We start from the raw sequence: 21323 nt of genomic DNA on the forward strand, positions 1-21323 counted from the left end.
TTTTGGAACAGATGAAATACTTGAAATGAAAACCAAATTATTTCTATAAATGCAAAATATTTAAAATATTGCAAATGTTTAAAAATTATAATGAGAAAAACAAGAAAATTATCTAAACTGCACTCGAATGTAGTTTTGGATCTGATAATCTTGCACTTGAAACTTTAAAATTGCAGTTGTAACTCAGAAATTTCCTGCATAATAATTAGTGTAGTGTTCCTGAATATAAAAGCTAACACCATAACTAATAAAAGCAACTGGGGAACCTAAAATGTCCAATCGATATTTCATTATTAAAAAGAAGTCATATACTTCCTAACATAAGCTGTACAATAAAAATGTTTCATTACTGCATTAAGACCATTACAATCCCAGTGAAGGCAAAGGGACCCAAAAAACTATTCCCAGTGAACCTTTATATGTTTATCAGATGACTGTAGTATTGCCAGTTATAAGATTAATTATGCTGATATTTGCCACAGAAAGCAAACATCATTGCTGATCTTCTAACTTTTCATCCAACCACAAAACTGCCACCCAAAAGGGAGGCTGAGAATTCCTCCAATTACTGTATATATATATTGAGAAAAGTTAAAAATAATCTCACAAATGATGGACAGCAAAGTTCAAGTGAAGTGAGAAAAGAAAAAGGTGTATAAAACCAACAAAAGAAATTTTAAGATTTGCCTTTCATTATACATTTGTAACTTATCATTACATTATTATGACTAATGCCATGACCTATGATTACCGGAAAGTACAGTCTAAAATTTCTGTGCTCACATTTTTCTTTGAAGTAACCTAACGCAATGGCAGCATGATGAATAGTAGGTATGTTCTTTGTTTGCTTTGAAAACACAAGAATGTATGCAAGTAGGCGAGTTTCATTTTACAAAAATTTGTATCATCTACACTTACTATAATAAAAGATTATTTTACAGTTGTTAGCATGGGATTATGCAAATCATTCCCAAAAGCAGGTATTTCCCACTAAACTCTAGCCTAGAGCATGATATAATCAACAATAAAAGGGGACAGTCCAAACCAATATTTCATTGCTGTAGCCATAAATGAATAATTTTACTGTACTCTTTATTTTACCAAAGATTTAAAAAAAAGTGTTGTTTCTTTATTTTACCAAAGATTTCGTACAAACATTACCAAAGATTTCATACAAACAGGCTCATGGAAAATTATGGGTCATCTATGTCCGAAAAATGAAAGTAGTAATTGTTTTTTATATGACTTACTTCCAATATTTTCATCATTGGAGGTCAAGTTCAGTACACAGAATGCAAATATGAATAAAAAATACAGACATATCTAATGACATGCAATGCTCAGAATAATAATAATCTTTGCCCAGAATAATAATAATCCTTGCTTACAACCAAGCTATAGAAAGTGCAAGATAACATTTGAAACCAAGGAAATACATGCTTCTTACACAGTAGAATTGAAGACAAAATAAAAACATAAACAAAAATGTTACACAGAAAGCTCATAACAGTTGATAAAAGGGAACAAAGCCTTTGTAAATAAATTCAATTTAAACCACACAGTCATTCAGCTAGAACTTCAAGTTTCCAGCCAATTTTCTGTGGTTTTATTACGTTTTAATACTGCACACATCTTAAAATTCTAAGTATATTTGTCGTGTGCAATAATCCTGTTGTTCAGCTATACCTCTGATTATTTAGTAGTTTGTTAATTCAATACTGTAGCTTAATCAAGGCACACACACACTCATACATGGTTCAACCTACTTCAGTGTATGAAGCACAACTGGATGGTAAACAGTTAACCCAGAATCAACCCATATTCTTTACCTGAAGAAAGTAAAATATACAGCTTACATTCCTATAAATTTTATTTAACCCTGCCTACTGGAACCTGGATAGGTATAACATATCAGGACCTACAATAACCAAAGACTTACAGAAAAGCTGTGAATTCAAGGCGACTGGATTATGAAATTTAGGCTTAAAAACTAAGCACTGGGGTAGCAAGGCCATTCAGCTCTTATTTATGTTAAGACACCCACAAAATAGCAACCCTGGGCAAAACTCGCACAGAAAAACATATACCATAGTGCATAGTAACCACAGACTCAAAGCTTACCTGAAACTTCAAATTCCATGGCAAACATTTACCTGTTTAGCTTCATATTACCCTATGCCATTATATCTAGGCAGACAGTTTACATAAAACATCTCACTTCCCATTTAATTTTCTTTTCACAATTGAAGTTGCCTTCCAAGTACATACCAACAAAACTCAAAACCACCTCTATATGTGAGCTAGTGTAACTGCAATATTTTCTAATTTCATTATTTTTTCTGCTGTTTAAAGAAGTAATTTTTGGGATGAAGTACACTTGTAATAAGTAATTCTATATAGATTTCTTCTCTTGAGGTGCCCAAAGAAACCCTGGCAAGATTTAAATTTGTAATCAGCTATCTGAATGCTAAGATATCCAATAATAGTAACACAACCCTAAAGCTTTCATTATAATAAAAATTCTTGTTTTGTAGTTATTTACACCTGCATTTCTCAATTCACTTTTTTATACAACTGGTTAAATGAACATGATTAATTCCTTCCAGAACAAACAGCACTTGTAAAACTTACAGCAGTCCTCTGTAAAACTGGACAATAAGTAACAGTGACACAGATAAAGCAGAATATTACTGAGGAAACCACAATCTACTGTACTAGGTCATTCCCTCATTAACTTATCACAGTGCAGAACTGTATTTCCCTCTTTTAAAGAATGAATGATAGCCAGAGAAAGAAAATGGGGATAATAACGAAAACCAAAAAACAAAAGGAACAAAAAATCTAGGAATGACCTAACCTGAGGTAAGAGATCAGGAAGAACAGAGGATGTGCGTGAACCAGGGGTGCTCGTTCCGGAAGAGGGCTCTGCACCACGAGTTCGGTCCTGCAGCAAACCAAAACATTTCAATATTTCATAACACAAAATGAAAAAAATTACAGTGGTAATCAGAAATAATTTACATCAGCAAAATTAAACATACTAATATAAGATTGAATAAAACAAAATCAAAGAGTAAAGAAAAAGGTGAAAAATGCTACACTATAAAAAATAAGGAAATATCTATATGTACTACTCAATACTAAGAAGCAATTCCAAACTTAAAAGTTACTACATAAAAAGCCACCTATGGACTAAGTTATAAACTAAAAATATGAAAAACATTTTGGTGCACGAAAAACTCCTGATGGAGTCTGTACAAAAAACAATAAAAATATGGAAAGAACTTTTAGCCTTTTTACCAGAGATGGTGGTGCAGAATCACCAGCACTTACAAAATCAAAAACAAAAGTCAACTGACTAGTTTGTTAACAAACAGGTTGATTCTTGTCTCCCTAGAATATAACAAAATTGGAAGTTATACAATATTCACTTTTGCATGGTAAACTTGGCTTTATGGCATTTTATAATTTGAGTTATAAATGCTTTACTTAGGTATATTATAAAAAAGGTAATACCACTGCTCTGCCAAAATAAAGAGCATACAGTGCTTATTATATATCTCAGTGCCTGACCTATATTGTAAACATCATGCAAGTATATTTTGATAACATAGTAAAGAGCAATGTAAGACACGCACACACTGTTAGTACTTGAACTATAAGGACCATGCAATTTAACCATTGCTATTACTGTAATATAAATGGATGGTTAGTACAATATTTAACTACAGTATTAGTGTGATGACTATTATATACAATAATCATGATCTGCTGTTAAACACATTTCTTTAATCGCCTCTGCCCTCTGGATGTCAAAATTTCCAGCTTTTGTTAGTAGCACTCAAAAACTGTATATACGAATTCTTCAAGCCAACAAGCTCATCATCCAGTGCGCCATTTGTCTGCAAACAGACCATGCTTATGGTCTGGATAATTTTCAACACTGCTTCATGCAATTGACGCATGGCAAAATATGGCAACTCCAGCTGACCTGCTGGGCTGGTCCGTGCTGTTGCAGGCCAAGACTTTCTCTTCCACATCCCTCCTGGGGAGCAACGCGCCATTTCTCCAATTCATTACGTAGCTCTGCTCGACGCAAATCCACGTCTGATTTTTCCCTACGCTGGGGCCATTCATGCCTTGCAGGTTCTCTATTTGATGAGGGGGAAGAACTAACTGCATGGAGATCCCCATCTAATGAAACCTGTCTTCGTAGTTCACTGGGGACACTATCCGCATATGCACGTTGATGCTCACTTCCTTTTACAGCCATAAAATCTGTCAGAACAGGTTCACCAGCAACACTTGTCACCTCAGAACGACAAGAAGGAAAAGACAATTCAACTTTACTGTTACGATATACATCAGATCTTCGAGAAACAGCTACATCCGTATGCTGCCTTCTCAAAAGCCCAAGTCTCGAATCTGACTCATTTCTGCGATGAGCTCTCTGGCTTGAATCACCATCACTGGACTGGCGGCCAAGCTGTTGTGAATTACGATGGGTTGGTTTGTGTTCCTGTATTCTACCTTCACTGCCATTTACCGAGTCTCTATCAGATCTAAAACGTTCTTGGTTGTAAAACATTCTTGGATCTTCATCAGTTCCTCTGTTACTAATGACACTACTCCTTCCAAAAAAGTTTTCATTTTTCTGCGGACTCTGACGAATGTCATGGTTAACCAGGTTATCCACATGAGCAAGCTGATCTGCATCCAACTGTTGCTGAAATTCACATGAGTTGTTTTGACACCTTATCAAACAGGTATTTTCCATGTACAATACTTTCAGGTAAGAAGACAAGAATCACTTACAAAATAAAATAATCCTTTGATATCTACGAATCATAAACCTACTTACAATTACATAAATTTCTGCATTACCATTTACATTCTCATATGATACTATATAACAGGTTAAACTAGACTGGTGAGTACTTCCTCTTATAAAAAAAAATGAAAATCAAGCACGATTCCCTAGAAAAAATCTATATTCTGAAGGTATACAACAAATTAAAGGATAATCAGTAGTTGATAATTTAGCAAACATATCCCTAGCAATTGTAATCCACAAAGTAAATTATATCTTTCAATCATAACTAGCAATTTCTGTGATCAGAGTTCCTAACAATTTTCAGATTTAACATTTCTTTTGTGATTTCTAATATGCAGGCATCCTTAGTTATAAAAGACAGATAATCATCCTTACTTTCCGGTTTATGTAACAAATCCATAATAAAACTAAGATATCATCACAGTCTTTCAACTTTTCTTTGACCAGCAGTGCCAGTGGCATTCTTCAAATATAAGAAGTGATTGTGCAGAATAAAACAAGCACAAATTGTATGACTGAAGATGAAAGGCCAAGATGGTACTCTTACTAAGTTCAATTTTGTCTGTAACCGAAGTAATTGTATGTGCTAGGTTACTATACAAAAGATGCAACTTCCTATGTCAAGTACACACTAAAGTAAACTCTCAATTATGCTTCACAGCCCCAGAAGATAAAATTATTCTTTTTGAGTACGGGATAACTGAACAAACCCTACAAAAAGCCCAACAATACAATACAATAAAATATAGCTCCTTTTATGCAAAACATTATTCATGATTTCTAACAACAATATATGAATTTGCAAAGGAAAAAGAATAAAAAAAATCTTTTAAAAACAAATAAGAGAATTTAATACTTGGTTTCATTTCATACATCTATCAAAACCTCACCAAATGCTGTAGTATTTCATGAAACCCAAGTACCCTTTCGAAATTTTGATGTCAAATAAAATCATGCATCTGAAATCTTGATAATGTCAAATGAAATCATGCAAAGTTTATCCTTTAAGAACCCAGTGACATTAAATAAAGTCATCTGCAAAAAACTTAAAAAGAAATTAACCATAATACTTAGACATTGAGTAACATTGGGATGATGTCTATAGTGTTGAAGATGGTTTAACTTAATCTCTTATGCAAAACCATTCAACAAGCCCAAAATATAAAATAAAACTAAAATTTTGCCTGTTTTGTCTTCAATTTTTCTTAAATGCAATAACTGGCAAAAATAGCAACAATTTATACATCACTATAAAGAAATTTACCATACCTTTTCATGGTGTGAAAAATGTATAAATCTCTATTTACTTCAAAACATTTACTCAAACAAATTTCTCCTTTAGGCTAATTTTAAAACAATTTTGCATTTGAATATCCATTTTTGTCTAAAATTCTTAATTAAATTTACCTTCAAAATGAGACCAAAATCTGCATTCCATCATGAAAAAATTAAACAGCAAGAGATAAAATTATTTATAAGCTTAAAAGCAGTTATCCAGAACGTAAAGTTGTTGTTACTCCAAGTTGTCTAAAATATACTAGTTAAAATAAAGACAAGAAAGACGGTTGGCAATAACCAAGAAAGGAGGAGGATGTTAATAAGTTCTAGTATCTGGGCCTGCCAAAAAATCTGAAAAACTACACAAAATCAGCAGTTTTCAAGAAAGAGGATACCGATATAAAAATCAGGTGGCACGTCCCCAGCTTCAAAAAAGTACATACTAGGAACTGGATAGCACTGAGAAGCTTAAGTCACAAGATATATGGCAGAAATTTATAGTTTCTAGCCAATCAGATGCAGTCAAAGTATATATTTTACATCACATGAAAGGTTGGAAATACCTAGAGCTTTATTTATTTATTTTTAGTTGAACCAGGAAGGGCAAAACAGAGGTGAACAGACTTGCGTCTGAAGTTTTTCTTCAGCCTTAACCCAACCATGAACCTTACGCAGGAGTTCAGAGAGCCCAACCATAAACCTTACGCAGGAGTTCAGAGAGTCATAAGAGTTATAACAAAGCCTTGAACACAACTATAGGGTCAACGAACAAGGGCCAAGGCCTGTTGGTGTTTCCTTTTAGAAACGATGAAGCTGGAAGTAAGGTCCCTAACCTCAAAACCTAACCAAAATTCTGCTTCAACAGGGTAGGTATAACTCCCAACCCTAATGAACTAAAATAGGCTCCAGATCCTTCCCCTCATTTAACAAGACATGAAGAATCACTCAAAGGACATAGGGTCATAAGGGGAACTGGGAAGAAAAATGGAATGGAAAACAAAGGAAATCATAACAATCATCTTGCAGAATCCAAAAAATGTACAGACAACATACCTCCTTTTCTCCTAGGAATGACTGAAAGGGAAATTTCCCAATGGCTTCACTGGACCTGTGTCCACTGGCACCAGTTCCTCAAGAAGGAAACTTGTTTGGAAGAAAGTCCTGTTATCTATGAGTCTGCCAATACAGGGATACAACATCACTCAGATCTCCAAGTCGGAAGGCAAATTTAAAGTTTTGCCATACCATGGAGTCCTGTGACTCATAATTTACCGATGATGATACAGTCACTGAGCCCATTAACAGGCAAAGGAAGAAAGGCTATTGAAGAATGAGTAGGGTGTTTCCCTCCTATGGGTAACAGGGAAAGGAGGTAAGTTGCAAGACTGGCAAAAGTCATAGCAATGTTGTATCTGCTTCTTTATCTGAGGATCATGGAAGAGTGGACACAGAAATTTCTTCAATCCAAAGAACAAGGAATCTGCTTCCTCTAGCATATCCAGCACAAGCAGAAACCAGGGTAACTGTATTTCATAAAGAACATAACTGTACTTGATAAATGAACACCATGTTTCCAGGATGTGACCAAGCCTGGTCACACCCTCCAGGCCATCTGCTTAAGGGTGACTAATATGAATTTGAAGAAAACCCTCTGCAACCTAGACTGATGTGAATCTGTAAGCATGAGATTCTCATGTCCTGTAGGATCAACTGCCAACAGAGAATGATCCTCCACCAGGATGGGAGGGAGAACATCTAACGGACTCTAATATCTGTTTGAAGAATTTTAACATGCTGCCATTACTCTCTGTCCTAAGTACCAAGTGCAACAGGAAGACATTGGGGAAGAACCAAGTTGTTCAACCTTTCTTACCATCCTTGACTAGCAACCAAAGCAAAATGGCTAGCACTAATGCCTGGCCTAGGTTAACAAGTTTATTACTAATGTTAAAAGTGCTGGATGGATACTGGGCCAAACATGGTCCAGGATGGTACTGGACTACGGATGATCTGGGACAGTATTATATGTAGAGTCCAGGAGGATACCGAGCACGACTGATCATGTTGGATACAGTCTGCTAGGGGATGTCAACAGACAGAGTGGGTCAATTCCACGGAATCTGGATCATTGTTAACCCTAGTAAGAGTACATTTTTCCTTCTCAACCTCTAGAATGGTATGAACAGGACAGAAATAGCCATGGTTGACCCTCCTTTTCCAAGAGGACCAAGTACCCAGATGATCAAAAGCATGCTCATTCACAGAGATCAGTAATGAGCAAGCTTGTGAACCAATCCATGCTTGTGAACCAATCCATCCTCTTAATCCAGAGTCGGCTACATCCATGAATAGCTGCATTGACAGTCATTACTCTTAAAGGACAAATAACACCAACCTGAACACCAATCTTATTGCAGATAGTTTTCTTTTGGGCCTTCTATGTTTCCATCAATCAGGGAGTGGGGAAGGCAAAGGTGTGGAAAAGACATTTCCAGGTGACAGCAACATGGAGGAGAAGAGAGAGTTCCAGGCTTCCTTCCCTCCCTGGGGAAGGGGCCATTCCCACAAGAACCAAAGGGGCTATCATGTGCTAATAACCAATCAGGGTCAATTGGTACTGTGCATGGTTTTTGCATCAAAGCAAGGTGGAACAAAATTCAACAGACCCGGTGGAATGGAGGTCCTAATAAAAATGATTCCAAAGAACCTTGGGACCAGATCCATCCCCTCCAACTTGCGGTATCACAATGGGAGAAGATGGCCCATTCCACACCAGCATAGATGATCCCCAACACAGAAATCATGAATGACATCAGTCACAAAGGTTAAGTTAAGTATACCTTAGTTTAACCAGACCACTGAGCTGATTAACAGCTCTCCTAGGGCTGGCCCGAAGGATTAAACTTATTTTACGTGGCTAAGAACCAACTGGTTACCTAGCAACGGAACCTACAGCTTATTGTGTAATCCAAACCACATTATAACGAGAAATGAATTTCTATCACCAGAAATAAATTTCTGTAATTCTTCATTGGTCGGCCGGAGACTCGAATGCAGGCCCAGCAGAGTGCTAGCCGAGAACTATACCGACCCATCCGACGAGTCACAAAGGGAGTTTTATAAAAAAAAAAAAAAAAATGGGTACAAGGCACTGGAATTAGCCCAATTACATCCTCTGGAACATGCTTCCTAAGGTAAGAAAGAACTCCACAGGATAAAGAATACTCCTGAAAAATTACAAAGATTAACCGGATGACAGACTGCAAACCCTCTGTCTTGAATATCTGAAGGATGGAAATGGTGAAGGACTGACTGAAAAATTTGGGGTATAAAGGAGGAGAAAAACAAAAATTACTATGCATTTCCTTCTCCAACCTGACTGAGAAGGATTCCTTGCAGCAACAGTGAAGTCCTGCAGGTGAAGGGTTGAGGCCAAATAAGGGGACCAAGGGAAGGGCTCTATGCCATAGTTGGCAATCCTAGGGGAGAATTCCCAGTTTTCCAAAAGGCTTACTAGAGAGAACTCCAGCAACTACAAGAAGCTGCAGAGAAGAAATGAATTATCAGTTGTTGCAGGGACCAATCCAACCTGATTGGAAAGATCTTGAAGATACATCCATTAAATAACTGTCAATGAAAATACTGTAAGAGAGAGAGACAATTGCAGGGGGGGGATACTAAATGTGGACTGCTGTATAACTCAAGTTAAAACAAATGCAAAGATGTTTATGGGCTTTCCATTCTGTTCAAATTTTGTGTTTTTTACATATCTTGTCAGCATAAGTTGGTAGAACTAGTGCAGTCAGCTATACTTTTGTTCAGCTATAATGTACAGTACCGTTGGGTATATATTTTTAGAAGCAATTTATTTAGCAGATTTATCTCTGAAACTGAATGAAAAGTAAATCATTATTTTAAAATTACTGATAATTATAAAATATTAGTTAGAATTGACTATTAAGAATTTATACAGAAGTGACATACACTACAAGGTATGTGAGTTGGCTATACATAAATCTTTGTTACCTATTTGATTTTGTCACTTATCAGGAGGAGCAGACACCCAACTGTCTGTTAAGATGCTACTGTATCCCAGACATACTGAACAACCATAACATCTAAAATAAGAAATAAACTTAAAAACCATTAACCACCTTGTTGCTAAGCTTCAATGACAGTTTATACATATACAAGAACAAATAGTTTATCACACTTTATTCTTTTAAACGTACTGTATCTTTAAAACAGACAATTGTTGGATGGCATATGTGAATTGTCAAAATATATATTCATTCATAACAATTTAGCTCAACTAAAAATGAAAACATACCCTAGTAAAACCAATGACACAATCCTTTTGTTCAAATTAAAGTCCATGTGAAAAAAAACTTTTCCCAAACACAAAATCAAATGACATTCCAATACAAAAAGGCTATACTGCTCATCTGAGCTAACTTGCAATACTTGCAAATACTGTACACTGCATGAGTGATTAACTTGTTTCCTACATATCTTGACAAGACTCCTAAAAAAAAATGTCCTCCATTCTTGCATAAACTCTGGCCCCACAATCCTGAACCAAGAGCTATGTCTGAATCTACAGTGTTTAAGGAAGCACTTACAAGTTTAGCCATTTCTGATCCAAGAGTTCCTAAGATGATTTTTAAAGGACTCCATTCAAACATATACTTAAATCCCCTCTACCAGAAGATAAGCTATGTAAAGAAGAAAGTTGAGAAGCAAAACAATTTACACTAGACAAGCATTCACATATAAAAGTCTGCCAATCTTCAAGAGAAAAGCTCACCGAAGATTTTAACTCTGATAGGCTAAAGAGAGGAATCACATAACCATGATTATATTTATAGGACTGATTATGCCTCAAGAACTGAAAGACAAATGACACTGTTTTCATTACTCATCTAAACAATGTCTTTACTTAACTAGCTTCCCTGGAACTGTATTTTTTCAAGGGTAACTGCCAGTAACACGACGTTTTCTGAGTACTGTATAGATATGTGTTGCTTAACATACATTCTGCCTAGTATGTTGAGTGACTAATGTATTAAGAAAAAATCATAATTTTTTTAATAAATATGACTTATGACACAGCATATATATGATGCACTTGTATTAACTAAATACAACAAAATGTCATACCATATATTTCATATCATCTTAAATAACTGTGAAAAGTTTAAATATTTCATCTTCAATACTATACAAAAGTATTATAATTGCAGCAACAAAGCCAAAGCTAGCCTAGGCATGATTACATATCAACACTGGTTCTTTTACCATTTAAGGACTACTATTCTGCATTTTAATACAAAATATATTAAATACAAATAAAAATAGCACAAATTTTAAAAATAGCTTGTATTTTTCATAACTAACAAAGCTGCAGTCTTAACATTAGATCAATCTTCTAGCGCCAGCTGGAACTGGTAAAAAATTCACTAGAAATGTATGTGAAAGGAACTGGTGGCATCTGTCCTCTGTTACAAGTTAAGTGGAACAACCACTGACTGTTATAAATTTCAGTACAGGTTCTTCACAGTTGTTTATCCAAAACCCTTGAGGCCAGCTGTACTTCAGATTAGATTTTTTTGGGACTAAAACTGAAGCTTGTACTATACATTCACCAGCACATTCCATCTCCAATAAAAGTAATCTGTTCAGCTTAAAAATATTTAGCATTTTAAGAACTATGATCACTGTAAATACTCCAATCATCCTATCTCATATCTAGCGCAACTTTCAATTTTTCCCCATAAACATGATTTCATCACATATATTATGTTTTATGAAAGTTGATTTTTCAGTAGATTACACTAAGCTATGCTTAGGTACAAGTTTTATTTTTGAGTATATTATATCAGGCTAGACTTACTACGCCTGTCTGTGTCGATAAATTTTACTGATAATGAATAGGTATTGCATATAATTTGGATTTTCACTAATTAATAGGCTAGAAGCAAAAGATCAGCAGGTACAATGTAAATCTTCATACAGTCAACCACACACAAATGGAAAAATTAGAAATTAATCAGAAAACCTTGCATTTAATTTATCACTGATGAACAAGATTGGAAGCAATAACTCCACCAACGGAGTTTGAGAAAAGATCAACAATACTGACCCTTTTAAATTAAGAAAAGTGGTGAGAGGTACAACTGTCATATGGAGGTCTGGACATGCCCTGTTGAGCTCTCTCAACCTTGCATGGTATGAGTTGTGACTGGGTATTTCCACTCCAATGAAGTAAGGCAGTATATGAGTAACTAGACTGTGATGAAACAATAATGTCACTTCGGGTTTTAGCATTTTCAATATTAGGGTGGTTTTTATTAAAAATCAAAGGGGAAAAATAAGAAATGACTTACGATGGTCAGCAACAAATGTCAAAACGCCATAAAAATACATGGATTAATAAAAAATTTTTAAAGTGCCAAACTGCAAAAATAAATGTTAAAATAGAGTACATAAAAACAGTAATGTAAAGCACAATGTATATATAATCTGAAAGGCTAAAGATGTTGCAAATATTGTTGTCTTTATCTTTACATGTTGTTTGACTGTACTGTGCAGCATAGTGTTTACATATCTTCAGCACTCAGCCATAAAAATAATAAAAATCAAAAGAAAAATGTCAACTCATCATGGGCGCTGCTCGTTTAATTTACAGTACATTACTGTTATAGTACAAACTATGAACAACTAAATTTATTTCTGGTGATAGAAATTCATTTCTCGCTATAATGTGGTTCGGATTCCACAATAAGCTGTAGGTCTCGTTGCTAGGTAACCAACTGGTTCTTAGCCACGTAAAATAAATCTAATCCTTCGGGCCAGCCTCAGGAGAGCTGTTAATCAGCTCAGTGGTCTGGTTAAACTAAGGTATACTTAGATGAACAACTAAAATTAGCAGCTTTTGATCAAAAGTCTATTTGCAATGCTTTATACAACATATTTTGTATAAATGACTATATTTTTGCTTTACCCCTTTTCACAGTTTTGTACAAAAAGTTGTGAGAAGGATGGATACATTAAGTCAGGCTGATGAAAGACAAATTAAATGAAAATTAGAAAAAGAATCCACCCTACTTTAAGACCAAGGGTTTGTTCATGTATGAACAAACACATGTCTTATATGCTGTTAAATGTTCAAACAACACATATCTGTACAGTATAGGTCACATTTACTACTGCTGCAACATGATGCCAACCAAACCCCGTATACTGATATCTAACACTTAGCGAAGAAGATGGCTCCACCATTTCATATATTTTACTCATTAACTTAGCAGCTAAATCAATTCAACTCATTCATACCAAGTGTTCCATTTTAAATAATGTGTTTATAATCTTACTAACAACACTGAATTGGTAACATACCACCTAGGAGTACCAGAGACTGGTATTCCTGCAAACACCAGTACTGCAAGAAATGTTATTTAATATTCACACTGACAAACAATCAACTAGAACTCTCTTGCACTCCACACTATACCCAATTCATAATCAGTTCAAATTTCTTTTCTAATCATATTATTATTCTAATATCAATTACAAATCATTTACCATTAATGGACAATTCAGAGATTACTTAGTAATCTAAAAAAAAAATAAATAAAAAAATAAAAAGCCAATGCCCTACATCAAAAACTACAAGGTTCTTGTTATCTTCACAAATGCCACTATCATAAAATACAAAGGAACATGACCAAAATAGAATTCATGGCAAATTTGTTTATTTTATAGCTATGTTGAATAATAAATACAACATGCACCTCTGTGACAGATTTTGATTCCAGTCTTTCAGAAAAGTGTGATTAGTTTTCATTAGCCCTTGAAGTAGTAAAGGAGCTCTGAAGTTACTTGTAAAGGATAGACATTAAAAGTAGTAGTTAATAAATAAATCATTAATTTACAAACTTTAACCAAAACTTTTCACCAAAGAGGGGTCAATTTAATCCTAGCTGGTCATAAATTGGTTCGGCTTGAATTATACATTCTTCCAATCAGAAACACAGCAGAAGTGCACTTGTGCTACATGAACATTCCTAAATACCTATCCAATTAAATCCCTTCTCTTACAACTTCTAAAGGCTCCCTGGCCTCAAACTGTAAAATGTCTTTTACCTTTAAAGACAATATATAGCATACATCTTGGCATCCTTAATGTTGTTTCTTAAACACGTATGTTTTATCATGCTTTACCTTTAAAGACTTGTAAACATGAGAAAATAACCTATCAGAAAATAAGGAATATTCCAACTATGAAAATCAGAGAAAAGTATATGCCACTGCAAAACTGTACAATGGCGATCCCTAACTGGGTTTACAATACAGTGCTAAAAATCATTCACTCCTAACAGTAATCACTTCCATTTGCAGAGCTAGAAATTTTAGGAAAATTTAACAACAAAAAATACTTTATAGAAAACACCATTCAATATGTACACAAATATGGTAAAGCAAAAATATTAGATTAAGAGAAAAAGGCCAGGAAAGTATTAGCTACTAATGAACAATACAAATCATGTATGACAAAGGCACACACAAAGCAATCAGAAAAACCAAGATTGCATATAGACCTGGACTAAAAACCTTGTCATGGTTGAACCTTTTAAGCACTCCCAACACATAGAAGGGTGTAAGAAGGGAATTAAGTAAAAGTTGAGGCAATGATGAATTCAATAGATGTATGTTATTATACAATTCCTATATACCATTATTTCAAGCATAAATTTAATAGCCAAGGAAGATGAGAACACCTGAGCCAGTGCTGGTTCAGTGTTACACTCTAATTAGCTACACGGATATTGTAGTCTTCAAAAAATTTTTTTCATTTTCATGTGGTAAAAGAAAGTCTTAAAGGATCAGTCCAAAAAGGGTTAATCCTTGGCAACTGAGTCCTGACCTGACTGAGCAGTTATCAGTTTCGCTTCCTTTTTTGTTTTCTTATTAAGCAGTTTAACCATACACCTTTGGTGACCAAAGATGGTCAAGATAGTAGAGGACACAGAAGTAAACTCTTGCCAGTCAAGCATTGAAAAGGGGAGGCACTGCATGTGTCCATCCAACCGTATACAAAACCATCCTAAACAGTGTACTAAGTTCACCAACTAGTCTTAAGAAAGGCATTGCACTGAAGGGCCTCTAAGGAGACGTTAGCAGTCAAGGGGAACTAATGCAATGAGACGTTAGCAGTCAAGGGGAACTAATGCAATATCTCAGTTAAGTAGATGCAGAGGTCTGCATGGAACAGTTGACCCACAGTGCCACCAGGGATTCAACAAGTCTTTGGAACTGGCCAATCCCTGGGCATGTTGACTGAAAACCGGCAAGGAAGCAACTTGCATCCACTGATAATTGAAAAGGCAATTATGTTGAGCAACAGATCAGCATAACTGGACCTGATGACTTTTAAAATGAGGTACAGTAAATGGCCCATATTCGCGGTCTCACTATTCGCAGACTCATGTACTCGTGGATTTCTCTGTGGAACGTATATACACATTATTCGCGGAAAATTCGCCCATTTGCAGTATTTTTCACTGGGGAATATTCACTAATTATTGTATTTTCATATAATTTTCATGACTAAATGCACTTTTTGTGATAAAACTATTAAAATACTCAGGTATAAGCATTTTTATAGTTTTTTTAAACTATCAAAATAGGCAGTTCTAAGTGTTTTTAGAGGGGTTTTAAGTATTTGCAGATTTTACCTATTCGTGGGAAAGGGGGTTGCGGTATGCATCCCCTGCGAATACAAGGGGGTTTATTGTAATGCTGCACCTTTGGGGTGGCCTTGATGTGTCTGCATTCCAGATAGCCCATCTTAGCCCAAGAAGGAGTGGTTTGCTGACCTCTCACCAGTCGGCTTGACCGACAGGGTACTGATCCAATTGATACTACTACTCCCTTGATCATGAATTTTTTGCCTTTATTTGGACATGAGGTGATGTTTCCACTGTCATGGGATATAAATCCATTCTTCAAAATTGTTGTGAAAAAGTCCACTGTGGGACACAAGAGCCCTACAAACTTCACAGTTTAGTGACCAATCAGATGGAAGAACCTGGCCCACTCTGTTGTCATTCACATTAACAGCTTCCCTTGGACAAACATTGACACAATGGTGACATTACTGCCTTTGCCCCACACAAAGACCTCAAGTGTCAAAATAAAGATTTCTAGAGCAGGTAAATAAATAAATTCAAGATTATTAACAATCAGATATACTGTATGTGTATATTAAAGTTTTTCTAAATTATAATTAAAATGACAAATTTTTCAATCAAGTTGTATTTTTCATAGCTAACAAACCTGCAGTCTTATCTTACAGATAATTCTTCTAGTGCCTCTTAACTTGTGGATAATTCTTCTAGCGCCAGCTGGAAACTGGTAAAAATAACAAACAAGGAATTGGTGGCAACGAGGTAGGCTGATAGGCCTAGGTGGCAACCATCAAGTTCCTTCACGCATGCATCAAAGGAATGATGCCTCAGTTTCTTCTTTACCACCCTTGTAGGAAGACACGCTTTCGTTCATCTCTCCGAAGCTGGTGTTTTTTGCTTACTTTGTTTGTGCTTTTTTGTTGATCATGCATCCTCAAGAATCATTCCAGCCTCCAGCTTCTGCCAGTCCTTCCAAGCATCAGAGGAAGTGTCCTGGCATTGATGGCTACCCTTGCTCCCGTTTTTGGGCATCGGCTAAGACTGATCCCCATTCTACGTATAGCTGATGTAGAGCTAATGATTGTAATATCACTAATCCATACCCTGAGTGTCATTCTTGGCCTCCTGAGCAGTGGAGGGTTTTTGCTAGGAGGAGGCAGCATAAGAGGAAGTCAGAGGCTTGGAAGGGGTTCCCTTCTTCGATCAGTGCATCACATGCTACTTCTTGTTCTGTGACCTCCTTGCCATATCCTCCAGTTGCTATGTCATCTTTGGAAAATTTTACCCCTTCCCACTCTTCTATAGTTTCGCCTATGGAAGTTTTGGGAGAGGGGAGAAGACTTCCCTACTAATGCTGCCTCTGCAGAAGATGGCTGGTCTCTGGGCTTCTCTAGGCCTATCAGGGCTTACCAACCTTGGAGGGCCTGTTGTCCAACTACAGTACTTGAATTCACATGGGCCCCCCTGATGTTCATGTTTCTAACGTCGAGGATTTACGCAAATTGAAAAAATCTGCAGTTGTTCCTCCCTCTGCCAATGTTCGTAGGAGGGATGATTTTGACCATTAAAAAGACTCGTGCTGCTGTTTCTGTCTGTGAAGAGGGCTCTTCTGAGTCCCATTCACTCTCATCACCACATCATCCTTCACATCCATATTCTCCTAAGGATGTCCGGAGCTCATGTTCTGGGATTTGGCATTCCAGAAGTCCTATTGTCCGGCCTAGACATTCCTCTCATTCTCCTAACAAGACCCATAGTAGGTGTTCCTGCTCCCGCCTTTGGGTGGTTGGGTACACTCGTGCAGAAGATCACGACAGTGTGTGCTCGTCCAGAATATGTCCATGTTACAGAGCACAGCCATGCTCCTACCCGGGTTCCTTTGCAACATTCTGGTAAGGAGCACTGTGTCAGCCCTACACGTCCACATGCAGGTTCTACTCTGTCTCTTCGTTCAGATCCCTCCAAAGCAGATGATGTTCATCCTTCCAGGTCAGTGGCTAATAATCATTCAGTTACTCCGTCACGCTCATGCTACTCCATGTCCGTCCACTGAGTTTTTGTGTGGTGTATCGGTCTCTCGTTCTATCAAGAGAAATGTGGCTCAAGATAGTTTCCCCTCAACATCCGCAGGTGTTCATTCTCCTAGGAATGTTTTAGGTCTGGAAAGGAACCACGCTCCAGTCTTAGCCCAGAATGTTCTGGATTCTTCCGATTTCATCAACACACCAGGAAGGGACTCCTGGTGACAGGAAGTGGAAGACACAAAAAACTCCTGTTTTACTACTTATGGAGAGGTGTTGGGATAATCTGCGAATATAACAATCCTGCACAAGAGGACGTGGCTAGTTCCTTAGATTTTCCCACAGGAATATAAGCTTTCCTTGGACTCAAGAAAGAACTGAAGGCTTCTATTGGACTGCTTCTACCTCGACAGCTAGATGCAGATGTGGCTCGATTGGCTCCCAGAGTTTCCGTAGGCCAGACTTGGGCAGAAGGTCCTTCCTTCACCTCTCAGGCAGCTGTCTCCTAGGAGCCATCCACCTCTCCTGCATTCCAAGCAGTTTTTGATTAGACTTGTGGTGGACGGCACCCTAACTTAAAAGATCAGTCCATGAATCTAGTCTTCCAGTAAATAGTGAAATCCAGCAAAAAATAAAGACCCAATAATATAGCCTGCATGATACCTTAAAACCAAAATGCAGTATTCTATATCATTACAAGTGTATCACAACCATTACTTAATACCCATTATTAATTTCTGTAAAATACAATGTTGGTAGCCTATCAAAATGACCATCATAACAAAACTGAAGAATAGTCCCTTTTTATGCTTAAATGCTTTATAAAATACAAAGCTATCAGGGAAATATTATGCGCTAAGTGCTTATTTCCTAACTAAAGCATGTATAAACAAGCACATGTACACAAATTAAAATATACATAGCATTCTATTAATGTATTAAATACATGTCAATTAAGATACCATACCCTACCACACAATGCATAGTTATTTTGGTAATCTTAACCTGAAGACCAAAAATGTGGGCCATAGTGAAGTCCTGTGAGGTGATTCAGGGCATTTTAATCCAAGCAATTACAAAATTTTTGCCACAAATCTCACAATTTCAGAATATGCTCTTGTACATTATAAAACATGATGCCGCCATTTTCAGTTCATTTTAATTGTATTATAGTAAACCCCCCGTATTCACAGGGGATGCGTGCAAATCCCCCTCCCCATAAATAGCTGAAATCTGCAAATACTTAAAACCCCTCTAAAAATACTTAGAACTGGCTATTTTGATAGTTTTATCACAAAAACTGCATTTAGTCATGAAAATGATATTAAAATACAGTAATCAGTGAGTATGTCTCGGTGAAAAATACCGTGAATGGGCGAATTTTCCGCGAATAATGGGTAGATACGTTCCACAGGCAAACCCGTGAATACGCGAGTCGAATTGTGAGAACACGAATACGGGGGTTTACTATATTATTATTATTACTACTTTAGTAGTACTCTGAAGATTATTACTTATTCTATATGATGTGGTACTCTGAAGAATTTCATTACCAATTCTGTGGGATAAACATGTGGCAAATTTATAAAGTGCTCCCAAGACTGACAAAGAACTATTTCCCTTGTAACTGCAACAAAGTTTTGAAAAACAATTTACTAATGACTCAGTAAATTACAATACTTAACTGTGCTGTACTACACAACTTCAACACGAGAAATATCATTACACCTTGCACAAGCAATTAACTATGCTGCATTATACAACTTTTAACACTTAAGAAAATATCACTGCCCCTTCTTGCAAAGCAATGAACTGTGCTGTATTATATAACTTTTAACACATGAGAAAATATCCCTGCACCTACTTGCAAAATCATAGACACAAAACAAAACACTGCAATTTGAAACAAAGCACAGGCTATTAATGACAATAATGAGCCTATGCTTACCTAATTGGACAGACAAGCATTGGTCAAGTTTATTTCTACTCTGCTACAGCTAGCAGTCTTAAAAACAGTATACTGGGGAGTTCCTGAATTAAATGGCATTGCTTTTGTATAAGTACTGTGTATACCATTACCATAAAGTTTATTTCTATATATGGTTGCTTTATATATGCTTGTTTTGTAATCACTAACTCTCTTACTGACTGTATATCAACTATTTCAGGCTATTTCATATAACAGTATTTTGCTTCTGATTTCCTAATACACCACATATGTGATGGGTATTAAGAGCAGGCACTGAGAATGATTAGAGAGAAGTTCTACAGAATTGTCTCATATATTTCTTCAAATTATTTTAGTCCATCATTGTCCCTTACTTTACTTCTCTTGTCTCTCTTACCCTTCTGTTAGTAAAAAGATGACAAGAAATGATGGGTGTATGGGGCAAATGAGGAGTGCACGTAAAAGTCTTAACCAATTAACTGATCCTAAGTAGGTGCTCTATGCATTCTGTTTCATACATTGCACTTTATTTTTACACTGTCTTTTAACAGGTGTATATTTTCTTGCCTATTCATTCTTTCCCTTATAATACTTGCTACACCATATTTATCTACATTAGTTTAGGTACTTTTGTTTCAGGTCAAAACCACACCATTATGTCTAGGTTAATGTTCTCACCACAGTGTTGTATCAACTTTATAAGTTTTCCTCTACTTAACTCGTGATTTTTCTATAATCAATCATGTAACAATCATTTAACAATATTTTAGCTTTACAACAAACATTCCAATTACTGTACAACAAACCCTTCTTGCTGCAAGAGTTTAGATTATGCTTCTTGATTTTCCTTAAATTCCTACAGTTTCATGCAGTTCAGTTCATCCTCCACCAAAGGTTAACCAGTCACCTGTTCATGCATTCAGAATCATACACGATTTGAAGCCAGACCACAAGAAAATTGCTATACACATTACTATTAAAAAATATTAGCATGTAATATAATATATTTTATAAGTAATTTGCATTTTCCATAGGATACAAACCTATGCTTTCATAAATGGAGTTAGATGCACCTAGTGCAAGTAACTCCATTTATGGGAGCCTAGGTTTGTATTCCTTTTGGTACAAATAACATTAGTCAGATCATACTTGACACAAACAATACTGATGACTGTAAATTCAGAATGTGTTAAAACAGAACAAAAATACCTCTAGAACCTAGCAACGCATTACTTAGTAATGTTGTTTTGTCAAAACATCAGAAGGAAAAACGTACGCTACCATACTAACTACTTACTACAATATAATAAGAATGTAAAGGATCTGAAATACAGGTAATATAAATTTGATATAAATTAGAACTGAAATACACAATATTCCACAAACCAAAATGTTCTTTCCTTAACAACAAGGGAGATATATGACTACTCATTTTATACATACCTAAGAACTAAGTCTCAAATTGTCGTAACTGCAATATTTTCTGGCCTTCTAACCCCGTTTCTTTACAACAAACCTCATCTGGCCAGTCATTGCCCACTGCATATACCAAT

At 36.0% G+C, this 21323-nt stretch overlaps 1 protein-coding gene across 29 annotated transcripts in view; it reads right to left on the bottom strand.

Annotated features, from left to right (window-relative positions):
• msn (serine/threonine-protein kinase msn) overlaps positions 1-21323 on the bottom strand; it is a 289523-nt gene that overhangs the window by 111521 nt on the left and 156679 nt on the right. For 13 of the 29 annotated variants that reach the window (XM_067128891.1, XM_067128885.1, XM_067128887.1 and 10 more), the window contains one exon: positions 2858-2944. The exons of 3 other annotated variants lie outside the window; for them this stretch is intronic. In XM_067128891.1, coding sequence (XP_066984992.1) covers positions 2858-2944 — 87 coding nt within the window. Of the gene's footprint in view, positions 1-2857; positions 2945-3991; positions 4727-21323 lie in introns of all 29 variants that reach the window. 13 more of the 29 variants (XM_067128875.1, XM_067128873.1, XM_067128870.1 and 10 more) reach the window with 2 other exon arrangements.

The sequence above is a fragment of the Macrobrachium rosenbergii genome, chromosome 27 (assembly GCF_040412425.1).
Source record: "Macrobrachium rosenbergii isolate ZJJX-2024 chromosome 27, ASM4041242v1, whole genome shotgun sequence".
In the NCBI taxonomy this organism is placed as follows: Eukaryota; Metazoa; Arthropoda; class Malacostraca; order Decapoda; family Palaemonidae; genus Macrobrachium; species Macrobrachium rosenbergii.